The sequence below is a fragment of the Ornithorhynchus anatinus genome, chromosome 10 (genome assembly GCF_004115215.2).
Source record: "Ornithorhynchus anatinus isolate Pmale09 chromosome 10, mOrnAna1.pri.v4, whole genome shotgun sequence".
NCBI classification, from domain to species: domain Eukaryota; kingdom Metazoa; phylum Chordata; class Mammalia; order Monotremata; family Ornithorhynchidae; genus Ornithorhynchus; species Ornithorhynchus anatinus.
In genome coordinates, this window is record NC_041737.1 from 20731638 (window position 1) to 20751289 (window position 19652).

General features: G+C 40.0%; 1 protein-coding gene across 1 annotated transcript in view; it reads right to left on the reverse strand.

The window, feature by feature from the left end:
- GPC6 (glypican 6) overlaps positions 1 to 19652 on the reverse strand; it is a 719587-nt gene that overhangs the window by 99086 nt on the left and 600849 nt on the right. Inside the window, exon 5 of the mRNA XM_039913281.1 lies at positions 6314 to 6444. Within this exon, the coding sequence (XP_039769215.1) occupies positions 6314 to 6444 (131 nt within the window). The remainder of the gene's footprint in view (positions 1 to 6313; positions 6445 to 19652) is intronic.

A 19652-nucleotide genomic window follows, 5' to 3' on the forward strand; every position in this document is an offset into this window, starting at 1 on the left:
AATACTGAGAGTTCTATCTGAGACAGTGATGGTGTCCAATCCAATTATCTTGTATCTACCCCAGCGCTTAGTACAGTTCCTGGAATTAGTAACCACTTAGCAAATACCATAAAAAAATTGCCATTATCACTCCACTTGCTCAGATTACCACCACTTTCCCCATCGTGTTACTTGCCAGAACCCAGCAAATTCCCATCAGAGGTGATGGGAATGCTACCAACTCCACAGTTGAACAATAATAATAATAATAATAATGGTGGCATTTGTTAAGCGCTTACTATGTGCAAAGCACTGTTCTAAGTGCTGGGGAGATACAAGGTGATCAGGTTGCCCCACGTGGCGCTCACAGTCCCCATTTTACAGATGAGGTAACTGGCCCAGAGAAGTTAGGTGACTTGCCCAAAGTCACACAGCTGGCAACCGGCAGAGCTGGGATTAGAACCCCTGATCTCTGACTCCCAAGGCCGGGCTCTTTCCACTGAGCCACGGAACAACAATCAGGAGAGTAGCATCTGCCACCTCTGAACATTTGAACCTATCCTTAGGGCTATTGGCTCCCTTAATCTCAGAGCATGCACTCTCGCCATCCTCCAAATGCCACCAGCTTCTCCAAAGACCACTCCAGCACAGACCTGGGGTGTCACCCGGGGGCAACACAGCCTGAGGGTGGAAGCAGAAGGAAAAATCGTGACTTGGTTCTGAGTGACCATGTGACGAGGGCCTTTTGGTGATGCAAGGCATCTCTGAACCCCAGATCAGCTCTGGTTTCCAGCGGTGGCATTGAGGGCAGAGGTGGTGAAGAGGTTTAAGAGAACAGTTCTGGTGCTAGAGGACTCCCTAGTACGCTTCAGCCCCCGAGCCATGCCACTGTGGCCAAAGCCACCATTTCTGTCTCTGCTCTCCACCTCCCTAGCCCGAGAGTAATCCCACATGGGCCAGAGCCATTTTAAGGTCAGCTCTTTTGGGCCTCAGCCAGGGACTCTATCCCCCCAATTGATCCGTACCTGACTTAGTGACAAGAAAGCATTATCATTCCCATTACACAGTCAAGAAACAGTGGATAGAGCATGGGCTTGACAGTCAGAGGACCTGCATTCTAATCCCAGTTCCACCACTTGTCCACTGTGTCATCTTGAACAAGTCACTTAACTTCTCTGTGCCTCAGTTTCCTCAACTACAAAATGGGGATTCAATACCTATTCTCCCGCCTATTTACACTGAGATCCCCAAGTGGGACAGGGACTGTGACTAGTATGATGATTCATTTACTCTCTGAAAATAAACTCCATAAAGTTAATGCACTTAGAACTTTTCAGTTAAATTTCAATGGTCAAATTGGGCTCTTTCCATTTCAGGTTATTGAAATTCCCTGCAGTTTTATACTGTTGCCTTCTCAACTGTAAGAGGAAATCTCTTTCGGTTATAGACTGCATAGGCAGTTTTACTCCTGCGGGTGGAAAGAAAGAGGAAAGTGACATGGAGAGAACAGACATTCTCATTGCACTCTAACAAGCTTGCAGATTTAGAGAAGGGAAGGAGATTAAATGAAAAGTTCTGGATGCTCTTTTTGGTCTCAAAGGTCTTTTAATCTTTGCTTCTGCAGTAGGACCATGGTGTGAAGTTCATGAGGAATTGTCTGGAGAAAATTAAGTAGATGAAAGCCATTATGCTTTTCTATAATGGGCTCTGCCTCTGTCTGCAATAATCATTAATTGAATGGGTAGTTTCAATTGGAATTTAATAAGTTGTCCTCCTTAATTTAGATAATATCTGACAAACCAATATTTCTCTGGATTAACTTTGAAATTCTTCCTAATGTAGTTAAATTACATCTAGTGAAATCAGCTTCATTTATCTCTCTTATTAGGATGGAAGGATTTATTCAAAAGAATTGAAATATCAAGACTCCTAAGAATTATAGGCTCACCATCAGGGATTGCTGTTTTTCACTTTCTTTGAGAGACTTCAGGTGCAAGGAAGCATCAGTCCTCAGCATCATTCAATTATTGAAACCCCCAATTCTAAGTGAGATTACTCTTAGGAGTAGGAGAAGCACCCCGTAGGATATTCTGGACACTGTAACTCCCCAAAATATGTGTGACTCAAAATAGGAGAGTAAACAAATATTGACACCCTTTATTCCAAACTGGGTTGCTTCTGAGCCCTCTTTTCCTCTTTTTTTTCTTCTCTCCCTTTTTCCTTTCATCATATTTCCTGCAGAGAGAATTGATGATGCTGACTGAAGCAGTGTGGCCTAGTGAATATAGCCCAGGAGTGGTAGTCAGGAGATCTGGGTTCTAGTTCTGGCTCCACCATTTGCCATGTGACCTTGGCATAACCACTTTTAGCCTCACTTTACTCACAGAAAAGCAGCATGGCTCAGTGGAAAGAGCATGGGCTTAGGAGTCAGAGGTCATGGGTTCTAATCCTGGCTCTGCCACCTGTCAACTGTGTGACTTTGGGCAAATCACTTAACTTCTCGGTGCCTCAGTTGCCTCAACTGTAAAATGGGGATTAAGACTGTGAGCCCCACGTGGGACAACCTGATTCCCTTGTATCTACTCCAGCACTTAGAACAGTGCTCGGCACATAGTAAGCGCTTAAGAAATACCAACGTCATCATCATCATCATATGTAAAATGGGGGTTAAATGCCTGTTTTCTATCCCTTCCACTTAGACTGTGAGCTTCATGTGCTAAGTGCTAGGGTGGATACAGGATAATTAGATGTTTAGGTGAGTAGGAGTTTGGGATTAATAGGTGAAATAAAAAGATTTTGGTTCAAAGTAGATTTCATTTATGCTTGCTCAGTTAACTTGGCCAGTAGAGAATTGCCAGGGTTCTCAGCCCTATATCTTGGCCAAAAGAGACTCTGGAGTCACTCTAGGAGTCCTGGATCAAGGCCAGCTTCTGCTAGGTCCTAAAACCCTCCAGCTTTCTCATTTTTCTAACTACAAGTTTTGGGGCACCCAACTCACTCTCTCTCCTCCCCCATCTTCCCCCCTCAACACACAAACCTCCAAGCTCTTTCCCATTCATGGGCAGAAGCCTAGCTCCTCCAGAGTCCTGGTAGTGGACTCTAAACCTCCAGGGATCATCTCTGATACCTCTCTATGCTATATTCACTAGGCCACACTGCTTCAGTCAGCATCAGTCAGGCCCTTCTGTTTCCTCCCCAGTCTTTCTCTTTGATTGGTTCAGTTTACACTTCATGGAGGAATATCAAGGAATGACTCTCTTGGATTTCTCCTCCCTTTCCTAAGTGTGGAGGGCAGTGAAACTGGTTGTCATACCCAGTGCTTGGATAGACCTGAACTAATATTACAATTAATTATTGTTATTATTTTGGGGGTGGCTCAGTGTTGTAGTAGGTACAAAGAAAAAACCCATTTTTAGATTCTTTAAAGAAAAGGATATTGCAAACCATACATCACCCATAAAAAAGTGCTTTGTTCTAGTTTGGCTGATAATTCTGTCTAGGTCAAGAAGTCCTAGATTGGCTGGAAAAATCTGGCAGCCTATAGCAACTTTTAATGCCTCTTAATGTGACCTCCATTAATGTCATCTATTGACTGTGAGCTGTTCAAGTTTGGAGTACAAAGTTAACCAAATTATTAAGGGGCGATCCTTATCAGGTAGGGGAAGAGGAAAAGGTGAAACTCAGACCAATAGATTTTTTTCCTTGCTAACTGCTACGATAAATGTTTAAGTGGGTAAGACGTTGGGATTAATAGGTGAAATAGAAAAATTTTGGTTCAAAGTAAATTTCATTTACACTTGCTCAGTTAACTTCGCTAGTAGAGAATTGTACCTTCATTTGATAATGAAAGGGATACCTTCTTTAGGTTGGGAAGGAAGTGAGATTAAATCAGTGGACTCTCAGTAGACTTCTGATCTAGAAGTTCAGCATCCTGAAGGAGCAAAACCTTTTATTCTTCTATTTAATCACTAGAAAGGAATCCATGAGCACTTTTCCAGAATTGTGAGGACTTCGATCTATTGCTTTATAAAGATAAATATTCATGAATGCATTGTCTCTTCTCTTTTGAAAAAATGACAGAATGATTATTTTTGAAAGTAACTATACAAGAATGGTTTCAAGAAGAGGTTTATCTTATTACTGTGGGCTCCAGAATGTCTGTATAGCCCCTAATTAGTAAGCAGCTCCTGACTCCAATTCTATGGAATAGAAGGGTTAAAAAAAACCAAAACAGCTGCAAAGACAGCCACACTCGGATGGGTGTTTATCTATGGTGATTAAGGATTTTTTCCAAATGGAAATTTATTTTGTAGAAAAAGTGAGAGGATTTTTACTCTTGCTAATAAATTGTTTTGTGTATAAGGTTCAAATAGACAATGAAATTAGATTTTTCCAAGGATGAAAGAAAGTGTTAAATCTTAGATGGACTATTTTTGTGGTTTTAGAATGAACCTCAAAAACATTTCTCCATATGGAAAGTTTATGCAAGAGGCAAATAAGTGAAAAGTGCAAGATGAAGGGTAGCTCCTGAATGTGATCAGAAAGTAGTCTCATACTGGTGAAAGGAGAAAGCAAGACAAGCTTTCAGTGAAAGTTTCAGCAAATGAAAGGACAAAATGCAATTCCAAAACACTGATGACTGTGGAATATTTGCGGCTAGCATGGAGTTGTGTTTGTGTGAGCATTGGAATGTTGCTTTTATGATGTGTGGCTTCCTGATGCATCTTCCAGTCAGTGTTTCCTCCAGGATCCACTGGGAAACTTCAGCACCCAGCTCTCTGTCTCCAAAATATATAGTCTTTTTAATTTTTTTTTAAATCTATTACTGGCTACAAACACTTATGCAATTTTTTTCCCCCAAAGATGGTGGCAGGTTGGAAGTGACTGTTGAGGTTAGGGTGCAAATCAAGTTTTAGGAGTAGAGCTGCCCTAGATCATTAAGTCAAAGGGCAAGGAAAAAGGGTGGCAGAGAAATGCTTTTACAAAATGTTGTGTAGACCATCAACCCCTTTTGGGCAGGGTCCATATTTCCCAACATCTTTCTCAAGTGCTAGTACAGTGCTCTGCACACATTAAGCTTTCAATAAATATTACTGATTGATTGATGGTATCCTTATGCTATAATTAAAAAGCATGATGTGATGGAGCCACAGATAATGTAGGGGATGGACATTATGGCCCTGCCTTAAGAAGGCTGAATGCTTTTACTCTGCAAAGAACACTTACTTCTGTGAGTATGAACATAAAAGAATCCAAGGACTTGATTTAGAGATTGTAACCTACTCAATGGTTGGAATTGCTCTGCCACTTGTCAGCTGTGTGACTGTGAGCAAGTCATTTAACTTCTCTGTGCCTCAGTTACCTCAACTGTAAAATGGGGATGAAGACTGTGAGCCCTATGTGGGGCAAGCTAATTACCCTGTATCTCCCCCAGCGCTTAGAACAGTGCTCTGTACATAGTAAGCACTTAACAAATACCAACATTATTATTATTGTTATTACTATATTCCAACCATATAGTAGAGTGTTGAGCACACAGTAAGAGCTCAATAAATACTATTGATTTCAACATAAATTTTTTCTTCAACACAAACGTCTATTGATTTTCATGTTTATAAGCCATATCAAAAATAAGTGTTTATAGATAGTTTTCCTTTGTTTCTGAAAATGACAGTATTGGTTGCAAGATAAATATCTGTTTGGGTGGCTGAAATCTCAGTTGTGAGACCAACACATCCTGTTGTCTTCTTTGTACTTACTTCTATACGTGCACAAATACTGTTTAAATTAGGAGAGAAGGCTTTTCTTAATTACCAGTTCATCCAGTTACTTTGCTAGAATAAAATATTCCAAGTTGGGGGCTAGGGAAGAGAGATACATTTTCTGAGTGGTCATATCAGGAAGTTATAATGTTTCATTGCCTATGTTCCCAAGGTTGCATATTTGCCTGGGCTGTGCAATTGAAGTCATAATTAGAAATTAATGAAAAGAGAAAAAGGTTAAACCTGAACCAAGATTCTTAAATGAAGAGCAACTTCTCAAAAGTGCTTCCATATGAGATACAATAGTTACAGTCTGGCTTTCTTAAACTTTTGAACAGTCCCAAATTCTTAACAGTTGAGCAGTAATTAATTAAAAGGTGGCTTCTCATTTTAATTCTACTACATTAGAAGTTTGTGATGAGCTAGGAAATTTGCAACCAGTCAATGAATTAGCTGGAAAAAGACATACCACTTTTAGTGATTTGGCCATTGCCTGGAATCCATCAGATTAGATGTAGAGCCAGTTATTTTACAGCAAATTTAGTAATAGATGATGGATAACTGCCACATACCTTAGCTGAGACCTGCATACTGTTTTCTTGCATGTTCATGATGGCTTCAGAGATCTTGACATCGATAGGATCCATGACGGACTCAATGTTGAATGGCCCCTCTAACCTTTCTGCTACCAGCAGCATAGCATCTGCCAAAACACCAAGGAGTTCTCACTTAGAAGACTGCATTATATTATCTTTCACATCCCATCAAAAGGAATTTTTTTCTAGGTAAGGTGATTGCAGCAGATATGCCAATCAATCAGTAGCATTTATTGAGTTCTTACTCCATGCAGATCACTATACTGAGCACTTGGCAGGATAGAGAGAGTAGACATGATCTCTTGACTCAAAGAGTTTATAATCTAGCTGGAGAGATAGATACTAAAATACATTACAGGTAAGGGAAGTCAAAAGAAAATAAAAATATGAATGTTAAGTACTACAAGAGTAGAGGCTGTCAGGACCCAAGTGCTTAGATGATGCCAGTGTTTAGAATAGTGCTTGGCAAATAGTAGGCGCTTAACAAAATATCATCATTATTATGATGCAGAAGTCCTGAAGTGGCAGTTAGGGTGGGGAATAAGGAAGGAGATGAGAGATTGATCAGGAAAAATCTCCTGGAAGGAATGTAATTTCAGAACCATCTTGGGTTACCTCTTGGACATGGTACTGAAGAGATCACAGTCCGTTAAACCTTTTCAAGCTCTCCCAAGGGGCCTTAAAATATTTCTACTTCAGTAATTTACAGCAAGAAGTGCTTAGTACAATGCTCTGAACACAATAAGCCCTCAATAAAATACCACTGACTGAATATAACCAGAGATCAAATTTGGTCTGCTTGAAATCTAGAGTTTGACTCTCTTCTTGTGATTAATAGAGCACTGGAATTGCTTCCTCTCCGGTCTAGGCTGGGGAATCCCTCCAGTCTCTGGGAGTCAGAGTCACTGCACTTGGGTCTGTCCTAACTTGTCTATCCATGCTCCCTTCAGGGTGGCTTCCTGACTTGCTCTGTATTGCTCTCTCTTTTTTTAATGGTGTTTGCTAAGTGCTTACTATGTGCCAGGCACTGTTCTAAGCACTGGGGTAGAAATAAGCTAATCAGGTTGGACACAGTCCATGTTCCACTTGGGGCTCACAGACTTAACCCCCATTTTACAGATGAGGTAACTGAGGCACAGAGAAGTGAAGTGATTTGCCCAGGTTACACAGTAGACAGTTGCTGAGATGGGATTAGAGCCCAGGTCCTTCTGACTCCAGGTCCATGCTCTATTCACTTGGCCATGCTTCTCCTCCCACTTTCCTGACACACAAGTAAGTTTGGAGGAAATGGTATACTCCTTGCCCTCCAATAAAACTTTCAAATAATCTTCTTCCCTGTATCTCTCACCTTCGCATCATTCAAGGTCCACATCATCTCCTCTCCCATCATTTACAGTTTCTGGTAACCATTAAATATGGCCCTTCTGGGGCCCTCTGAATCTCTGTGACAAATTTAACATCTTAGTCTTCTTCCAACTCTCATTCCCTTCAGCTACACTGATTCTCAGGGACTTCCACATCCACAGTGCTGATCCACTTACCTACAATCCATCTGTTTCCACATACAACTTAACTCTGCTAATTTCCTTTCCATCCAAACTGCTACCACATTAATCCAAGCACTTCACATATCCCACCGTGACTACTGCATCAATCTCCTTGACTACCTCCCTGTTTCTTATCTCTCCCAACTCCAATCCTTACTTCATTCTGATGATGGATCATTTTTCTAAAAAAAGTTCAGTCCATATCTCCCCACTCTTCAATAACCTCCAATGGCTGCCCATTCACCTCTGCATCAGGTAGAAATGGTAACTGCACACCTATGCAGATTTATCACTCTATGATCATAATTTCCTATCTTTCCCCTGCACTCTCATAATCTCATTCCCCAAAACTGCCTCTATCGAGACCTCTGGTCTATCTCCACCTATCCCAATTTATATGCATTCAATTGTATTTATTGAGCACTTACTATGTGCACAGCATTGTACTAAGTGGTTGGAAAGTTCAATTTGGCAACAGATAGACACAATCCCTACCCAACAACGGGCTCACAGTCTAGAAGGGGGAGACAGACAACAAAACAAAACAAGTAGACAGGCATCAATACCATCAAAATAGATGAATAGAATCATATACATATACACATCATTAATAAAACAGAGTAATAATGGCTCCCATTATTCCCTGTCAGTTCTTCTCTCTCGATGCAAATGCCCTGGCTCTGTTTAGTATCTCATCTTTAAAGTGTGGGTAATCCTTAATCCTCTCTTCTGGCTTCTCTAGTCTTTTTTCTAAACACTCATTCTCTCTGGGAGTTTATACTCACATCTTTTCAGCTACTATCTCTTTGCAGATGACTCTGAAATCTATCTGTCCAACCTCAGATTCTTACCATATAAAGTTACAGGATGGTTCATGGTATTTGTTAAGTGCTTACTATGTGGCAGGCACTGTACTAAGCATTGGGATAGACACACTGTTGGATACAGTCCCTGTCCACATTGGGCTCACAGTCTCAATCCCCATTTTACAGATGAAGTAACTGATTCACAGAGATGTTAAGTGACTTGCCCAAGATGACACAGCAGATAACTGACCGAACCAAGATTAGAACACAGTTCGTCTAACTTCCAGGCCTAGGCTCTTTCCATTAGGCCACACTGCTTCTCTTGTCTCCAGAACATTGCACCTGCAGGTATCTTGGACTCAATACTGGAAAACCTCACATTCCCTCTTAAATCTAATCCTCCCACAAAATTTCTATTAGAACAGACAATGCCTCTGTGCTCTCTGTCACATAAGCCTACAAATCTAGTTGTGATCTTCAATTCCTCTAAACCTTTAACCTTTATGTTAACCTGTCTCAAAATCCTTCCAGGTTTTTCCCAGATCTGTCTCTTCCTCTCCACATTTGCAGCTGCTATCATAGCTCAAGTTCTTGTCATCACCTATCTAGCTTCATGAACCTCTTCACTGGTGTCCATGGTGCCAGTTTTTCCCCGCCGCAGTTTAAAGTATAATCTGCTGCCCAAATCATCTCTTATAATGTTACTCAGTCCCCATCTCTTCATTCCTTAAAAATATCCCATCAGTTTCTGAGCATTTCCTTCAAAGTTCTCTACCGGCTCACTTCCTCTTATGTAATTCCCTCTTCAGCTGCCATTTCTTAATTTGTATCCTTTACCACTTGGAAACTAACTTTCTTAATATGGCTCGCTTTTGACTTTCCATCATTCATACCCTTCCCTCTCTCTGTTATTATCTTCCTGTTTAAATCCACCAGACCATGTCATGCCATGCCCCAACTTTGAAGCCCTCCTGAAAACCCACCTCCTCCAGAACTCTTTTCCCCTGTAATGTCCTTTATCTCTGATCATGGCATCATGGCAACTACCTTTGGTTTGTATTCATATATCAATGGATATGCTCTATTTCATCTTTTTTAAAATAGAATTTGTACTTATGTAAGCATAAAGTGCTTATTTTATGCTTGGCAAAGTGCTACGTAATGGGATAGATACAGGATAATCAGGTTGGAAATAGTCCATGCAGCACATGGGCTCACAGTCTTAATGTCCATTTTACAAATGAGATAACTGAGGCCCACAGATGTTAACTCATTTGACCAAGGTCACAGAGCTGACAAGTGGTAGAGCCAGGATTAGAACCCAGGTCCTCTGACTCCTCTGAAGCAGGTCATTTGAATGATTCCCGTATTCATTTTTCTACACTTCAGATGTTACAGTTATAGCTATGCTTTCCCTCCTATTCCAACTGAACATATATATTTTATGTCTGCTCATCTTACCTTATGTTGCAACTCTTTGAACTCAAGGACTATGTCTTTTATCGTACTTAAGGACCTACTATAGTGCTCTGTACAAAGTAGCTGTTCCATAAGTACTTGTGATGGATTGATTGGGTGGCTGTGGACAACCTGGCCCCACTCCTATGAAAGGAGGACCAAACTGATAATATATTGACAAAACGAGCTAATCACCTCATCAAGAATATGGCTCAGTAGTTGACAGCAACTGGCAGACCTGGCTGGAGAGCCATGATATAAGATGGGTGTGTTTTTGGTACAAAGAGTGACAATGTTTAGTACGGCAAGATTAGATTAGTCTCTGTGATTCTTGCCCTCTAGGACTTTACAATCCAGGAGGGTAGATAGACACTTAAATGAACTAAGCATAGAAGGAAATTATAGATAAATAGTTGCTCCAGGAAGTCGTGAATACTTAAGTGTTTAGGGGTTGTGTAAATTCTGAAGTGGTAGTTGGTTAGGATATAATCTGGAGAAATTAGAAAATAATTGGTAATGGCCTCCTGGTGTAAATGTGATTTCAGCAGGGAGCAGGAATTCCAAGTTGTTGGGCAGGTCTGAGTAAGAGATCAGAGCAGGGAAAAATGAGAATGAAGCACAGGGAATAGATTAGTTTGAGAGGAACTAAGAGTGAATGCTGGGATGGAAGAAGAGAATGTTATAAGCAGGAGGGATAAAGCTAAACTCTCAATATGGATGACATGGGGAACCCCTGGACATTTTAAAGGAGTGGGGAGATGTGCACAGAATGAAAAAAATGATCTGGACATCAGAGAGAAGTATGGACTGGAGAGGGGAGAGTCTGGAGACCGAAAGATCAGCGAGGAAGCTGATGCAGTCGTTATAAGTGCTTGGGCCAGAATAGTGGTTATTTGGATGGAAAATAAGGGGTGGATTCTGGAAATGCTGTGAAGGAATAAATGCCAATGACTGGTGACAGACTAAATACAGTGGTTGAAAGAGAGGGAGCCATCAAGAATAATGCCAAGGTTTTGGGCTTGAGAGATGGGAAGGATGGTAGTGTTGTCAAGTGTGATAATATATTTTCAGGTTTTTGACAAGATGATAAAGACCATGAATAGGATACATAAAGATCACATCATTAAAGTAGCTTTCTCTTTTAAAGACCTAGCTAAGCACCATCACAAGCAACAAGTATGATATAGTGGTAGACTCTTGTGATTTGACAGAAAAATCACTTTCAAGGAACAGAAGTTTAATCAATCAATCATATTTATTGAACACTTACTGTGTACATATTGGGGTCTGTACTGAATGCTTAGGAGACTACAGCACAACAATATAACAAACACATTCCCCTGACCACAGTGAGCTTATAGAGGGGGAGACAGACATTAATATAAATATATAAATTATGGATATGTACATAATTGCTGTGAGGCTGGGTGGAGAGGGTGGTGAATAAAAGGAGCAGGTCAAGGTGACACTAAAGGGAGTGGGAAAAGAGGAAATGAGGGCTTAGTTAGGAAAGGCTTCTTGGAGAAGATGTGGCTTCAATAAGGCCTTGAAGGTGGTAAGAGTAATTGTCGGATATGAAAAGGGAGGGCATTCCAGGCCAGAGGCAGGATGTGGGTGAGAGGTCAGAGGTGAGATATAAATTTATAATAATAATGTCGGTATTTGTTAAGCGCTTACTATGTGCCGAGCACTGTTCTAAGCGCTGGGGTAGACACAGGGGAATCAGGTTGTCCCACGTGGGGCTCACAGTCTTCATCCCCATTTTACAAATGAGGGAACTGAGGCACTGAGAAGTGAAGTGACTTGCCCACAGTCACACAGCTGACAAGTGGCCTAGCCGGAATTCGAACTCATGACCTCTGACTCCAAAGCCCGGGCTCTTTCCACTGAGCCACGCTGCTGCAGAAGAGTGAACTATGGACTGGATTAGGGAGAGACGGGAGACAGGGAGGTCAGCAAGGAAGCTAATAGAGTAATCAAGTGTTTGGATTAATGAGGTAGCAGTTTGGATGGAGAGGAAAGGATGGATTTTAGCAATGTCGTGAAGGTGGAACCAACAGGATTTAGTGATAGATTGAATAAGTGGGTTGAATGAGGCAGAGGAGTCAAGGATAATGCCAAAGTTACAGGCTTATGAGGCAGGAAGGATGGTGGTACTGTCTACAGTGATGAGAGAGATCAATTTACCAATGATAGTGATACCAAGAGACAAGTTCTGAAAGAGAGACAGGAACTGAGGGGGCAAACACACCAGCTTAACAAGGATTATTTTTTATGAATACAGATTGTCAGTGTCACACTGGGTTTTTCAGCCAGACCAGGCACAAATGTTGGGATCCCACTATCAATAATATCACTTTTGAAAACAACCACTGCAAGATATCTATATCTATATTCTTAAGCAGCATGACCTATAGGAGAGACCAAAGGTCCGGTAGTCAGAGGATGTGGATTCAAATCCTGGCTTTGCCAATTGCTTGCTGGGTGACTCTGGGCTTCATTTCTCTGTGCCTCAGTTTCCTCAACTGTAAAATGGGGATGAAATACCTGTTCTCTCTCCTACTTAGACTGTGAGCCCTGAGTAGGACAGGGACTGTGTCCAACCTGATTAATTTGTAACTACCACAGTAAACACTTCTTAAATATAATAATAATATGAAATATATAATTTTAACAATCCTGCTAGCTTTCATTATAATTGGGGGACAAGTAACCTGATTTTTCCCATATCATAAAGATCTTAAAGTCATTTACTTCTATAAGTTTTTCAAATATAATATAGCCAAATGGGGCTTGGAAGCTATATTGTTCCCATAGGGATTTACAAAATCTATTTTATCACCAGATATTACACTCTCACTTTAAGCCTTTGTAAAAGGTCTTTTGATTAAAAGCAAATACCAAAACCGGTTCACATAAATTTGCCAAGGAAGAGAACTGGGCCACTGTGTTCTCCCCATGAATAAATATAATTGATTTATTGATTGATTGATGCATAGCTCATTGTGGGTGAATGGAAAGTGCATTGGGATGGAAATCTGAGGACCTGAGTTCTAAATCATGGCTCCAATACTTGCCTGTTGTGTGACCATGGACAAATCATTTAACTTCACCATGCCTCAATTTCTTCACCTACAAAATGGGGATTTAATATCTATTCTCTCTCCCTCTTAGACTGTGAGCATCACGTGAACAAGGACTGTGCCTATCCTGATAATATAGTAGCTACCCCAGCACTTAATACAGTACTTGGCACAAAGGAAGTACTTAACAAGTACCGCAATTATTCATAATAACATTAACATTATTATTATTATTATTATGCAAATGGATAGGTGATGCCTACTTATACACAGGGACAAACTATAGAATGAGATTCCACTCTACCATGCCTCATTCTAACAGCTGACCTGAATTAGTGCTGGATCCTCACTGTAATCCAAATTTTCTATGAGTTAACTCACTAGCAGCTGGGCTGTGCTACTCTTTCTGGATCCACTACACTTTTGTAAAAAAAAGATATGTCAAGGTTTATTCTAAGCTTTGGGGAAGACACAAGTTAATCAGGTGGGACACGGTTCTTGACTCGTTATAGGGCTCCTAATCTAAGAATGAGGGAGAATAGGTATTAAGTCATCATTTTACTGATGAAGAAACTGAAGCACTGAGAAGTTGAGTGACTTTCTCAAGATCATCCAGCAAGCATGACCTTTCCACTAGGCCACGCTGCTCCTCAGAAAGAATCTTTTGCCTCAGAGACAGAAAGCACTCGAACAATTCCCACACCTTGGGAATTAACTACCTTTGGGACTCTGCTCTCTGGGGGCAAATGCCTCTCAAAAATCCCTGAGGGTTTTGCAGGTGTCATGCACAGAGCAAGTCACAGACCTCAGCAGAGATTCAAATTTTTGCTAAGCAGAAGGCAGTGGTAAACCACTTCCGTATCTTTACCAACAAAATTTCATGAATACACATATCAGGACTATTTTATGGTAGAAGATGGGATGTTCTGGAGAGGGTGTGTCCATGGAATCACTATGGATCAAAAGTGACTCAATGGCATTTGAAGATGAAGAGAGACTAATACAATATTATCCACAAAATATGTTTTCAATAAGTTCTATTATTGCTACTACTTCATGGCATAGTGGATAGAGCATGGGTCTTAGAGTCTGAAGGTCACGAGTTCTAATCCTGGCTCTAACCTGTCTACTGTGTGACTTTGGGCATGTCACTTCACTTCTCTGGGCCTCAGTTACCTCATTTGTAAAATGGGAATTGAGACTTTGAGCCTCTTGTGGGACAGGGACTGTGTCCAACTCAATTTGCTTATATCCACCTCAACGCTTAATACAGTGCTTGGCACATAGTAAGTGCTTAACAAATACCAAAATTATTATAATACTACTACTAATAATAATGACAATAATAATAAGATACTCCTTTGACCATACCCCCAGGATCTACATACTGAAAGAATTACCTGACCATGTCAATATTTCCTTTTGAGTGGGTGTGATATTTTGGAGGTTTTGAAGGACCACAGTTGTTTCCGCTCAAGGGTTTGTAAAACAAACCCCCAAATTGGTATTGATTCTCTTTGCCAGCTATGGCTCTTCGATCAGCTTCCAAGAACTGCTGATCATTTTAGGTCTGAAAGCAAAGAAGGCTGTTGCCATTTCTCCTCCAAATTCCCAGGCTGCCCCTAGCCTGTGACAATAACACATTGGTGAAGGCCATTTGCTATTTTTTCCCCAATGTAAATGGCTTCCATTCACTAGAAATAAAATCAATGAACATTTGTTTTGTGCTGCCAATTTTTCAAGATGCCTTAGCTTATAAAAATACTTTGAAAATTAGCAGAGTTGGGCTGGAGTCAGGCTCAGCCAAAGAAATGGTAGCATAGAACTAAGAGGTAAAGAAAAGAAAATGAAAGTAAACCAATTAAATCCAATTTAAAACACGACACAGATCTTTGAAATGAAAGTAAAATGAAATTGGTACAGTTACACTGAATAATTCCAGTAACTAAAGAACTTTAAACCAAATAAAAGAGAATTTAATGAAAATAACTGTTTACTTAGAAACCAAATCCAAGGAGAAGGCGAGAACAAATGCATAAACTAATTTAATTCTGAAGCTTGGGCAAATAAAGAAACCTATCTTGGTTCAGCATTGCAAAAGAAAATAAACTGAAAAAAATACATCTTCTAGGCATAGCAGAATATAGAAGTTATGGTACTTAGGCCCCGAAGAAAGTTTTAATCTGTGATTTTTGTTTAGTAGGATGAAACACTGTATTTCATAAAAACCCAATACATTCACATCGTCTTGGTCTCATTGCTTCATTATCTCATTGAAATGTTTAAATAATCCCATCATGAAACAGAGAGAGTATGCCTTGTAAATCATGAATTTGATGGATACTTATGTGTATACTGCCTGCTGAGACCTTTATTTAAATTTTTATTGCTGTTTCCTCATATGAATAATTCTTTTTATGTCATGTGCAGCTTGGAATATTCAAATCATTTGTACCAGTCTATCAATCTGACCCTTTGGTTTTGACAAATATTCAAATATGGTACAAGTGAAAAATAATGGAGATTTTCTTATCCGGTATCTCATTTTTTTCTAAGTTTTCCAATATTTGATATTTATTTTATCTAAAAAAATGAATTAGAGAACAAAAGCCTCTGCATAATAAAGTCAGTTTAATAATGGATTATTTCTTTAACAGACAAGGTATTCTCTTGACTTTCCACTCCCATTTTTCTTCAACTTTCTTCTACTAACTTTTCTCCTAGGCTCCAATCCCTGTACCTACAACACTAGCATCCACCTTGAATAAACGGGATCGCCACTGCTGCTAGCATAATCGTCAGTTATTTTTACCCTCTTGAACAACCTCTTCAAATTCAGTGGCTTTAAAAACATGCATGCTCCAGAGAGATGGGGGAAATTAGAAAATAGAGCACTGGAAAGACTGTCAGAAAACTTTATTTCTAATCTCCTCTCTTTTCTTAGGAACTTTGCATAACTATTCTTTATGACTCAATTTGTCCATCTGTAACATAGAAATAATGATCTCTGCCTGAACTTGTTTCACAGAATATATTGTGGAGGTGAAATAATATATGAAAATGTTCTTGCACTTTTGAGAAGCAAGGTGATTTATAAATCCATACTAGGACCCAAATACTTCAGTTATATTAGGTTCCTCTGGATTCCTATGCCTTTTAAATATCCTATTCCTAACTTCCTGCTTTCATATGTCTTTTCCTATACTCTTCCAAGTTCACCAAGTACTCTTTCAAAAACATAGGTAAACTCTTCCCTAAATAGAAAGGTGGTATATCGTCTCCCCTGCACAATTCAATAACTATCCCACATGTTTTATAACAGCTGGTGCCTTTTTGGTAAGGACAGCTTTTAAAATTCTTTATAAAACACTCTGCCTATAACTTACACAAACATAAACACTTATACATGTAGACTTTCAAACCATCATTCCATGGACAATTGTACAACTGATTGATTTACTGATTTATCCTCTCTTCCGCTATATTCCTTTTCCTTTTTTCCCTTCCTCCCTTATTCTTATCTTTTCCTTCCCTAAGATTTCTATTTCCCTGAGGTGATGAGACATACTAATTTAGACTGTAGAATGCCAAAATGTCAGAGTCTGTGCTGACTTCACTACATGTTCTTTGGGGCAGAACTATGACCTGAAAACCTAAACATTGGTAGATCATACTGACATTTGAGCTGACACAAGGTTGTTACGAGGGAAGGAAGCATATTCCAAGTAAGAGTTCTCCTTTACAGTGGGTAAGGGGATGAGATGGAAGAGAGACAAAGGAAATGAAAAAGAACAGGGCATGGGGTAGTATGGGCAGAGCGGCAGCCAAGAACCCCTTGAGGAAATGACCCATTCCTCCAATCACATTTACTGAACACTGTACTAGGTGCTCATGAGAGTACAATATAACAAATGTCACATTGCCTGCCCACAACTAGCTTATAGGCTAGAGGGGGGAAATGGACATTAATATAAATACATAAATATATTACGGATATGTACATAAGTGATGTGGGGATGAATAAAGGGAGCTAGGGTGACACAGAAGCAAGTGGGAGCTCACTCAAGTTAGCTCTTTGACAAATGTATCAATAACATTTCCTGGGTACCTAATATGTGCAAAATTAACCCAGGTTAACATCAAAGGCTTAGAGTCGTTGGAGAAAGAGACACTTCTATACATTAATAGAAGAAATAACAAAGTATGATAAGACCATAAAAAAGAGTTTTGGGGGTTGTGGAAACTCAAATTTTTATGTGACGCAGAAGGCTGAGGTGACAGTTGGGTGATATAAGGTAAATGAATCCCTCCCTGGCTGCAGCATCTTGAGACTTAATTGTCTGTTCCAGCCTCTAAGCTCTTCTTCCTTAGGGGTCCCTTCTAGTGCATCAAGGCCAAGTCTGTGCAAAATCCTAACTATTGGGAATTTCCTAATGAGTTTGGCATATTGCATCATTGTAGAGCAGGAAGTGTGGTTCCTGCCTTTGTTCTCAACATCATTTATTTTTATTCTCTCTGTCCAGCTTCCCTAACTCTGCCAGCTTTTTTCTTCCTCCCTAGGAATTTAAGGAAAGTTAGAACCTGAAACACTATTTATGGATGCCAAGGAGAGAAAGAAGGGGGAGAAAAGGGAGAAAGATTTGGGGAAAGGATGGGGGAAGAATGTGGTGTGGGAATGAGAATGTAAAAACATGGGGGGAAAGGGAGAAGAGTGAGGGGAAGAGAGGTGGGTGAGAAAAGTGGCAAAGAATGGGGTAGAGGAAGAAAATGAGAGAATAGGGAGAGGGGAGAAGAGGATGGAAGAGCTGGGGGGAGAGAAGAGAGAAAAGGAAAAGAAAGAGTTGGAGGAGAGAAAGGAGGAAAGTATGGAGAAGGGAAGGAGAATGGAAGAGGGGAGAGGTGGGAAGAGTTGGGGGTAAGAGAGGAGGAAGGGAGAGAGAGAGTGCAACCTAGGAGAAAGAGTGGAGAGGGAGGGAGAGAGGGACAAGCATTTGAGAGAGAACAATAGATTTGGTAGACAGTAACCTGCCCTCAAAGTGTTTACAATCTAGGAATAGGGGTTGAGGCTTCAGCATAATTTTATTTGAGAATCAACAGTTTGGAGACCTTTGTCCCACTAAGACCTCAGGGACATTAAGAGACTATTATAGAAATATTCCTAAACCAACACAGTTCAGATTACTAGAATGATACCTGGAAGAACCTATGGTCTGTTTGAGGCTAAAATGTGGCCCTGAAAGTTTAGTCCAGAATTAAACAAAAGACATTGGATTTAGTTTGCTCCCTGTATGTCACTGCACTAGGAATGAGTTGGAAGTCTAGTACCAGAAATTCCATAACTCCAGGCCTTTGGTGGAGAAAGTTTTCTTAAGGATAAATTGGGAACAGATTCTGTGCCTCCTCTAAGATTTCCATATCAACCAATAAAGGGTATCGATTGAACATTTACTGACTGCAGAGAACTGTACTAAGCACTTGGGAGAGTACAGTACAATAGAGTTTTAAGACACAATCTCTGCTTTCAAGGAGTTTACAGTCTAGTAGAACAAGATTGACTTTCCAAGAAGTTGACTATTCATAGGCACTACTGTCCTTACTGAAGTCTGAACCTTTAGGTACATATTCACAACACATTAATCTCTGGAGTAGGGTGGCCACTGCCCCTTCTGTATAACAACTGCAATTTGGGGAAAAAAAGAAAGGAAAAGTAACTGTCCATTGTAAGGATACATACAAAAAATAAAATTCAAATTAGACTCAGTCTTCTCAATGAAGGGCTTCAAAATCCCTTATAAATAGCTAAATCTAATTTTCAATATTGGAGGTGAAGAGCGTAAGCACTTATGAAAAAGCCATGGAATAGCAACAGAAGAAATGAAATATATTGTTTGGAGACAAAAAAGAATTATTAGTCAGATGGGATATGTAGTAGGAAGTGAACCGAGAGTAAAGAAGATGAATGAAAATTATGATGAAAATGAAATTTCAAGTCTTTAAAACACTTTTTCATTGGTGTACATTTACATTGATTTGGTATAACAGTCTCTTTGCTTGCTATTATCTTCATCTTCCTGCTGCAATGCCCATCAGCTGTGTCTATATACCAGACCAATTTAGCAGCTGTAAAACATTAATCTCTGTTACACATTCTTACATCTCAGGCCTAAGTCTGCTGTACACAATTTATTTGTTCCCCAGCCCAAACCTGGCCATCTCTGGCTATACTAACAAATGTAGAACTGTTGACATTTGGAGAATCAGATTTCTGTGAAGCTCTTTGGGTGGTCGTCAGTATTCTGCACCTATTTCCTCTAGTTTTTCTGTAATAGGAAAGGATTTGCTACTTTTGTGTCTGAGAATATCTTTTTTTCTCAAGCCTTATCATTTTGATTCTGAACCAATCAGGTTCTTTCTATGACTT